General features: G+C 51.5%; 1 protein-coding gene across 1 annotated transcript; it reads left to right on the plus strand.

The window, feature by feature from the left end:
- Positions 1-1,077: 1,077 nt before the first annotated feature.
- On the plus strand, positions 1,078-9,593 carry SOX11 (SRY-box transcription factor 11). Its single transcript, XM_074341614.1, has one exon. It carries the CDS (start codon positions 1,228-1,230, stop codon positions 2,581-2,583), a length of 1,356 nt encoding a protein of 451 aa, XP_074197715.1. The 5' UTR covers positions 1,078-1,227; the 3' UTR covers positions 2,584-9,593.
- The last annotated feature ends 244 nt before the right edge of the window (positions 9,594-9,837 follow it).

Below are 9,837 nucleotides of genomic sequence, written 5' to 3' on the forward strand. Positions count from 1 at the left end.
TTGAACGCGAGGACCCAGCCCCAGCCGAGCCCCATGGACCGTTACTCCGGCCTCAGCCAGGGGCGGGGCGCGCGGGGCCCCGGCGCCGCCAAACCCGCACGGCGGCGTCTCCAAACACCGCGGAGGAAGGAAAACAGACGGAGAAAAAGCACACAACAGAAAATGCAAACGGGGGAGGGAGAATACAGCCTCTCGGGCTTTAAGTGGATTTCTTTGCCTTAGAGAAAAGGAGAAAAGGAGAAGGAGGGAGTCCACGTGCCCGAAGAAGGTTGTTGTGTTAAAGCGCCACCTTCCGTCGGCCGGGGGCGCAGCGGACTCTCCAGGCGGCCTTGGGCGGCGCGCGGCGCGGGGGAGCGGCTGAGCCCCTGGGGGCGCGCCAAGGAGCAGCTGCGCCCACCCGGGCAGGGCCGGGCTGCACCCGCCATCTCAGGCTGTGCGCGTGCCCGAGCGCGCGCACGCGGGCAGTGAGCGCGCCTCGTCTCCTCGCACCGACGCGCCTCCGGGGGACCGGGCACAAAGGGGCGCCGGCCTCTCCCGGGACCTCGTCCTCTGTTCGCTCCGGCGCCGGGACTAGCCCGGTTCGCCCCGGGCGCTCCAGCCCGCCGCGGGGCCGTGCGCGGCTCCCAAGCATCCCGGGGAGAGGCGCATCTGTGCACACACGCGGATTTTTTTAAAAATAACATATTTCTAGACAGGCCTCCTCCTCCCCCACCCCCCATCTTCGCAAAGCAGCCCGGAGGGCGGGGGGAGGGGGAGGGGCCATGGAGTTAATAAAGGGAGATGGGCGGAGCCGGCACCCAGCCATTGGCTGGCCCGGCGAGTGATGTCACCCATATGACACCCTGATAACTAGTTGGGAGAGAGCCCTCAACTTTTTGCAGAAGGAGCGCGCGCGGCTGAGAGTGCTCAGGGTTCGGCGCTCGCGGCGGGATCCACGAGCCGGAGAGAGGGGTCCTGGGCTGCCTCGACCGCCGCTGCTGCCGCCGCCGCCGCCGCCTCTCCCGTCGCGGCCGCAGCTCCCCGCGCGCGGGCGGCTGTCGCCGCCGGAGCCGCCGCAGCCGCTGTGTGCAGCCTGGAAGGGGGGGCGGGGGGGAGGGGGGGAGCCGCTGCCGCGGGGTGCCGAGGACTTTGCAACTTGCCCGGGAAGGTGGAGGGGCGAGAGGGGGAGGGGGAGCTCCGCACGAGACCGAGCGGCCCGGGTTGGAGCGCCCAGCCCCGCAGCGGATCATGGTGCAGCAGGCCGAGAGCTTGGAAGCGGAGAGCAACCTGCCCCGGGAGGCGCTGGACACGGAGGAGGGCGAATTCATGGCTTGCAGCCCGGTGGCCCTGGACGAGAGCGACCCGGACTGGTGCAAGACGGCGTCGGGCCACATTAAGAGGCCGATGAACGCGTTCATGGTGTGGTCCAAGATCGAGCGCAGGAAGATCATGGAGCAGTCTCCGGACATGCATAACGCCGAGATCTCCAAGAGGCTGGGCAAGCGGTGGAAAATGCTGAAGGACAGCGAGAAGATCCCGTTCATCCGGGAGGCGGAGCGGCTGCGGCTCAAGCACATGGCCGACTATCCCGACTACAAGTACCGGCCCCGGAAAAAGCCCAAAATGGACCCCTCGGCCAAGCCCAGCGCGGGCCAGAGCCCGGAGAAGAGCGCGGCGGGCGGCGGCGGCGGCGGGGGCGCGGGCGGCGGCGCGGGCGGCGCCAAGACCTCCAAGGGCTCGAGCAAGAAATGCGGCAAGCTCAAGGCCCCCGCGGCCCCCGCGGCCGGCGGCGCCAAGGCCGGCGCGGGCAAAGCGGCCCAGCCCGGGGACTACGGCGGCGCGGGGGACGACTACGTGCTCGGCAGCCTGCGCGTGAGCGGCGCGGGCGGCGGCGGCGGCAGCGGCGCGGGCAAGACGGTCAAGTGCGTGTTCCTGGACGAGGACGACGAGGACGACGAGGACGACGACGAGCTGCAGCTGCGGATCAAGCAGGAGGCGGACGAGGAGGACGAGGAGCCGCCGCACCCGCAGCTCCTGCAGCCGCCTGGGCAGCAGCCGCCGCAGCTGCTGAGACGCTACAACGTCGCCAAAGTGCCCGCCAGCCCCACGCTGAGCAGCTCGGCCGAGTCCCCCGAGGGCGCGAGCCTCTACGACGAGGTGCGGGCCGGCGCCACCTCGGGCGCGGGGGGCGGCAGCCGCCTCTACTACAGCTTCAAGAACATCACCAAGCAGCACCCGCCGCCGCTGGCGCAGCCCGCGCTTTCGCCCGCGTCCTCGCGCTCCGTCTCCACCTCCTCGTCCTCCTCGTCCAGCAGCAGCAGTGGCGGCAGCAGCAGCAGTGGCGAGGACGCCGACGACCTGATGTTCGACCTGAGCTTGAATTTCTCCCAAAGCGCGCACAGCTCCAGCGAGCAGCAGCTGGGGGGCGGCGCGGCGGCCGGGAACCTGTCCCTGTCTCTGGTGGATAAGGATTTGGATTCGTTCAGCGAGGGCAGCCTGGGCTCCCACTTCGAGTTCCCCGACTACTGCACGCCTGAGCTGAGCGAGATGATCGCGGGGGACTGGCTGGAGGCGAACTTCTCCGACCTGGTGTTCACGTATTGAGAGGGGCGCCCGGCTTCTCGCTCTTTCTCTCAGCGGGTGCAGAGCAGGGTTCCTTGGGAGGAAGTCGTGGTGGTCGTGATGATGGTGGTGGTGGTGGTGGTGGTGGTGGTGGTGGTGGTGTCGATGGTGGTGGTGGTAGGGTGGAGGGGAGAGAAGAAGATGCTGATATTGATATGATGTCGTGACAAAGAAATTGGAAAAGATGAAAATGTTGGTGGAGTTAAAGTGAAATGAGTAGTTTTTAAACATTTTCCCTGTCCTTTTTTTGCCCCCCCCTTCCTTTATCGTGTCTCAAGGTAGTTGCATACCTAGTCTGGAGTTGTGATTCCCCCCCCAAAATGTGTTTTTGTAATTACTATTTCTTTTTCCTGAAATTCGCGATTGCAACAAAGGCGGAGGGGACGGGGCGGGGGAGGGGAGGGAGGACCCGCTCCGGAAGGCGCTGTTTGAAGCTTGTCGGTCTTTGAAGTCTGGAAGACGTCTGGAGAGGACCCTTTGGGCAGCACAACTGTTAACGCTAGGGAGTTGGTTGGAGATTTTTTTTTTTTTTTCTCCTTAAGAGATCTTAAAGAACTGGTGATTTTTTTTAAAACAAACACAAAAACAAAAAAAGGGACCATGGCAAATTTTTTATTTTATTTTATTTTTTTGGAGGGAGAAAACTGATGTCTTCTATGCATCCGATTCTTAACAAAACTGCAGGGAGCTTGAAAAAATGCAGACTGTACAAACGCTTACAAAAAAAAAAAAACAAAACTGTGAACTGACTTAAGATCAGAGTTTACTTTTCAGATCAAATTGTTTATGGTTTTACAAATGTGATTTCTACTTGCCAACTTTTTTTTTGTAACTTGTTCCCTTATACCTCCTTGATTGAATACCAGACAGCCTAGACCTCAGTACAAAAGGTATTGAAACATTTTTGATACATAACAGACCTCAGTCTTTTTTAAAAATTAATATATTTTCAGGCGTATTTTTGTACAGTGAAAAGGGAACATTCTTGCTGTGTTTTTTCAGTAAGACTTTCAGGCACTTCTTCCCTTTTGATTTCTTTTTTTTTTTCCTCTGTTTTTTAGCATGCAAGTATGTTGGTACGTTATGTCCTGGTTTAAAAAGGATTAAAATTTTAAAATAATCCTTGCATCTAAAGGCCTTGTGGTTTAAAAAAAGCAAACTTTCTTTTGTACAGCTATAGTAGAGATTTGTTCAATATTTGTAGGTAAAGATTTATTGAAAATGGTGATATAGACCTCAGAGCTGTTATCTTAGTTTAAAGATTGTATATGTACTGTACTATAGTAGGACTTTATGTATCTCATGCGCTGTGATATGTGGATGGGGCCCCAGATGGAAGGTTTGAAACTGGATTCTCGATTTTTAGCAAAAAGAAAAAAAAAAGGCACATAGTTTAAAAAGTTTCTCATTTTGTGCAATATAATCTAAATAAAGTACAGACCATCTGCATATTTTGTAGCAAATGGTGGCAAAGCAGACTCAATGCACTGTCGACATCATTGCCTGTTTTTTTTTTTTTTTTTTTTTTTGTGCTGGAAGTCTGTATCTTGACAATTTTAATAAATCAGCTGGAACTGATAGAAACTCGCATCGCCAATAGTCTCTATGGAAGTCGTACTGGCGGTTCTGTTGTCGCAGCGCATTCAGTGACAAGGCCCTTGTGTGCACCGGTGGGAGGTGGCGTAAGAGAATTCCACATTTAGGGGGCTTAGGCTGAAAGTGCTCCATGGGCAGGCCGATTTCGTTTTCTCCCTTCCTTCTCTCGCTAGTTATTAAAAACCAAGGAGGAGGATTCTCTCTGCCTTCCTTTTCCTCCCCACCCCCATTTCCTTTCTTACCTCCTCGACTCCCGTCCCCTCTCCCCACCCATCCTGGCTGGCTTCGGGGCGGCGCGGAGAGGTTCAGGGAGCAGGCCGGGAGGGGCAGGCTCGGCGAGGACCGGGTGACCAGCGCGCGGTCAGTGTCCTGGGCTTGGTGGGAGGTGGGGGGTGGTCCGCGTTCTCTGCCTGGGTTGCGCGTCTCGGTGACAGCCGCCCAAGGGCGGCCAGCGCTGAGGGCGCTAAGATCCCTGCCGTTCTCCCTCCTCATTGGATGGGGACAGCCTTTTCCAATTTTGAATTTTTTTTTTTTTTTTTTTTTTTTTTTTGGATGCTGCATCTCCGCGTGTGCGCAGAGGTGGATGCTGGTGGGAAGCGCGGCCACAGTTCTCGATCTCGAGCGCTGCCTGGGGCAGGGGAGAGGTGGTCGTGGCCGGTGTCTTTTCTTCCCTGTGCCCTCGGGGCGGCGGGAGCGCGGGGCGCGGCGGCTCCCAGGCTGCGGAAGGAAGGCGCGGAGAGTTAGCCCAGGTCCGCGGGGGGAACATAGCACGGCCACTAGGCCACCGGAGCCGCGGTCCCCGGGGCGTCCACGCGGGCCGAGCCCCCGAAGGGTATGGAGGTGCTGAGAGTGCCTGGGAGGCGGCCTTGGCCGTGTGCGCCTCGGTACACCCCGCCCTGGGGCCTGGGCCCGCGCGGGATACCCGAGCCGGGGCCGGGAGGCCCGCCGGCTGGGGAGGGGAGCCGCCGGGCTGTGCGGCGGGAGGAAGAAAGCCATCCCGGGAGGAGGCGCGGGCCGCACCCCGGCACCCAGCGCCCTTGCAGCGCTGGGGCTCGGGGGCCGCTTCGGAATTTGCCTCCGGGAAGGTGGTTTCGGCTTCTTGATCGATTCTCCTTCTCCAGCTGCTTCCTTGGGGGCTCGCTGCGGACTGTGTCCGGCCAGTCTACCCTTTCCTCCTCCACTCGTTTTTCCAGACCCAGCCGTGTCACCGGGCCCTGGCGGACGGGCACGCGCGCCCCTGGCTCCGGCTCCCCTTTCGCGCCTTCCGCCCCCCTTTCCCTGGGGGCCGCGCCGAGGGAGGCAGGGAGGCTGCGGGGAGGCCCAGAGCGCCAGCCATCGTGTTCTCCCTCTCAGAGCTGAGGCGCCCGCGGTGGGGGAGGTTTTCAGTGGCTAACTGAAACTCGGTGCAAAATCAGCACGACTGTCTTCCTAACCTACTGAGATGATTTATCAAGATTTGGTATCGCCGTCTTACAGAGAATTGGGCAGGCCAAATGGAAGCATCCACTCACTACTGGGAGCCGCTAGGCCAAAGAGGGCCCGCACCCTTTCTTCCTCGCCTCCCACTCCCCTGCCCCTTTTGCCCCTGTGCTCCCAGCGCCAGCTTTCCCCAGCCTCCCTCCCCTTCGGGGCTAGCCTCCGCCCCAGCCCTCAGTCCTGGGATGTGAAGCCAGCGAGCTTTTGCTGAGGCTGGACAGATTTCTTGTCTGTGGCTGTTTCATTTCTAGGAACCCTCAGATTTCAGCAGTACACTTGGGAGGAGAAAGGGCGGATGGTGTTAACAAGGTTCTCAATATAGAATTGGATTTCTGGAATTATTTACCTTCCTCCCCTCCCCCCAACATGATAGACTGATGTAGTCATTGGTGGGACATTTATTTTAGCCACGAATAATTGAACCAGCAGTTTACAATTGACAGTTCTCTGTGCTGGTGATTTTACGTGGCGGCCCTCTGCTGCAGTTCTAAAACTTGTTGACAACACAGACCCATTTATAAGGCTGAGTCTATGTATTTTGAAAAACAGAAACCTCTGCATGTATTTTATGTTTCAATTATAAATGAATCGGACATTTTCTGTGGTGAGGTAGAAACTGAGTTAAGGAAATCAGTGACGTAATAATTTGGCTTTAGAATGAAAACTAATAGTCTTGATAAATTAAAAAAAACAAAACTATGTAGCCTAAGTTCTTGATAGTAAAAGAAGAGAAGAAAATAGATGATCGGCGACCTGAAATTAAAAACCTGTTAGAACTCAGGACGGGCGCTCGAATGCGCTTTTAACACTATTTAAGGCTGTTTTGATGACTGCATTGTGAAAAATCATTCTTAATGAATTCTTTATTGAATGTCTAAAGCATAATATAATACACAGGTATTCTTGCCACTGGATAGTCTTCAATAAAAGTTGGATTGCATTTTTTTGGTCTCTTAAGTAAGTCTTATTTTTAACTAAGCATTGACAGAATATTTTTAAATGGCAACGTGGTGGGGGGAGGGGCGCCGAGTGCTCTGCAGCCTAGCCAGTGCGGATCCTGCTGTTTATAACTAGTTCACAGACTTAGATGGCATTTTGCTAAGATTTCCATCTTTAAAAACCAGCATTCTCTTATTAATTCTTTAGACTGTGGAAATAATCTAGTTCTTACACTCTGGCATGCATCCTTTTTATTAAAAAATATATATTGCTAATAAAGGCAGTGTATTTAAACTGTGCTTTGCAAATATGTATGTTATGAATGACTACAGTCACAGGGCAAATTATTTGTAGAAAGATTACCCTTTAGCTGGGAAAAAAAAAAATCTTTAAAACCGTTTTGGGCAGAAGTGTTTCTTTTTAATGTTAATCAAGGGGAAGTGATTTAAATATGCATGCATATAGCAGTCAGGATGATTTAGTTGTTTTTTTTGAGAAAGAAAAAGACTGAAAAGGCAGGACTTGTGTCTCCCTTCTCTGAGAGTGGAAACCAGAATCATTTGTAATTGCTCCAGTTTGAGAAAGTCGCATTTGCTCTTCTCTTCAGAACTTAAATGACTTGCCCAAGGAACCTGGGAAAGAAAGCAAATAAGTTGCTCTATTTTAAAGTAGTCATTCAATATAAATATATTATATCAACCTTAACTTTTTTATTCTCTGATATGATTAATAATATGTATATTCTTACTTTTTCTTCTAATGGGCATATATATCCTTGTGGACACTTTGGAGAGAGGTTTTCTTGGACTCTCCCATTTATAGAATCTTTATACTCTTTTACTGCGTGGTCCCCTGCTTTTAACAGATTTCTGAGGCAGATATATTTGTGCTTTTTTCTTATGTAGGATGACCAGCGAAAATAGTTCACTGAGTTGGTGATTTTATCAGTAGATAAGAAACTTTCTTTACTACAGCTTCAGGGAAGATTTTTCAGGCTATTTCTCAGTTCTTGTAAGGGCCAAATTTTATAAAATTTCCATTAGGAATGTCAGTTTCCAATACCCTTTGTATAGCCCAGGCCTGTGGGGACACAGACAGCCTTAGGTGTTCAACACAGGGATTCACAAGCTCCCAAAGTCACCGTCTCCATGGAATGACTCTTAACACGTGCTTTGCAGAGATCTGGCTTGTTTTCATTGTTGGTTCTTTCTCACTGTTCGTTTATTGGATTTATTCTACCATATTCGCTTTCATCTGATGATCTGGCAAATTCTGCTCTTTGATAACGACTCAGCCACCCCACCCCCACTTTCTGTGGAGCCCACATTTTCAATCACAATAAAGATTAAACACGATTTATGAAATTTACCTCTCTTCCATCGTACTTTCCTACTGGCTTTTTTCTTGAATCCTCACGTATCCTCACTTTTTTTTCATTGTCATTTTTTTTAACACTACCTATATCAATTAGCTGCCTGATTAGTTTTATCTATTCCATGTGGATGCAGTGAGTTTTTAAGAGAATTTCACAAACAAGTAGTTTTTTAGTGAACTTAAACAGAATTTTAAAGGAGACCTATTTTTATACTCAATAAAAGCACAAACGTGCAGAAAGTATAAAACGGCTTGCAAAGGGAAACACGTTCATAATGTTCCATGTATAAAAGTAATAATTCTATTGGGTAGAGATAACTCTGAAAAGATTCAATACCTCTGCCAGCGCACAGATAGGACTGTTGTACAGGACTTGGGAACTTCTGTTGCAAACAGATCACTTCTCTGTTAGAGAAAGCAAACCACTCAGAGCAGTATGGTCGCGTTGAGATGTGGTTTCACAGGAGCCGTCAATGAATTGAAACAACCTAGATGTGCAGATGTGGAGGCTTCCTTCTCAGTGTTTGATCAAACTTCTTTTCTGTGGTCCTGTAGACGCGGGTTTTCTCATCTGTGAAAATGACACAATAAAGCAATATGACAAAACGTTTGCAAATGTGTAAAAAAAACAATTTTACTCTAGGGTCCTGGAAGTGACTTTGATGCTTTCCTTATTTTGACTATTACATTCCTTCTTTAAAAAACAAACAAAAAGAGTGAGAGCAACTGGAAATAAGGATCCTGTTCGACATAAAGAATTTTGATCAAATAGATACTGACAAAGGGCCCTCTAACACATTCTCCTTCATGCAGCTTATGGTCAGAAACACAGTGCCCCATCCTTTGAATCACACAGGGAGAGATGTTGTTCTATGCCATTACCATTAATTTCCCATTTTGTCTCTTTTTACTCTTGTACATATGTTGTAGGTTTAAGAGTCTTTGGCATTTGTTCTCGACACCTTTTTTTGAACGGACTGTTGTAGAAGGGAGGCCTGCTTCTCCAGCTTGGGACTCCCAGTGCTGATGGCATCCCGCAGTGCTTCCTGAAGGCCAGCAGGACACTGCACAAGTCTACTTTCAGAGCCACTCCAGGTTTGGCAGCAGGAAAGCTGAAAAACCCTTTTGTTTAGAAGTCTGAGTGGTTTGTGGGGGGACCTTTTTAGAGTTTGCATGCCAGCACAGGGCTGGGGGTCGTGCTGCAGAGGGGAGCGCCCCCCGGGCCGGGCGCTGGAGGATGGCGTGTGTCTGACAGCGGCACTGGGGGAGAGAAAATGCATGGGAAAGCTTCGTCTTGGGTAGACTATCTAGCATGCAGAGTTTCGTGTGTTAAAAACCAGTGTATGACATTGCTGTATCAAAGTTGTAAAATTAAGCATTATTTATTGAAGACTATGTATTTTTTTGTAAAAACCTGACCACATAGAGCATATCGGTGGCCGTGCTTGTGCTTCGATCGGAACAGCTTCTCGCCCCGCCCCCCTTGGTATGCAGTGTTATTGCTCAGGGTTGAAAATAGTATGCCCCAATGTCTCTTTTGCAAGAGTTTTTCACAGAAGACTACATTTGTTCAAAAGACTCTAATAAAATTGTGTGATCGATCCGCACTTGTGGTTTTCATGTGACTTTTTTTTTCCAGTTTGGCATTGATGACTACTGTTCAGTTCGCAGAGTGTTGTCCTCAGCGTTCATACCAGGGACAGGTGGGAAGTGCTGGGCGTCAGCCTGGCGAGGAGGACCCCCCTACCCCCAAGCAATGCTCTGGGCAGGTTTGAGAGCTGCTGACTAGTGGTATAAGCATGGTATATAATGTCTCACGATTTTTAACTGGCTGACTGAATAAACCATAGA

This window comes from Camelus bactrianus, chromosome 15 (assembly GCF_048773025.1).
Source record: "Camelus bactrianus isolate YW-2024 breed Bactrian camel chromosome 15, ASM4877302v1, whole genome shotgun sequence".
Classification (NCBI taxonomy): domain Eukaryota; kingdom Metazoa; phylum Chordata; class Mammalia; order Artiodactyla; family Camelidae; genus Camelus; species Camelus bactrianus.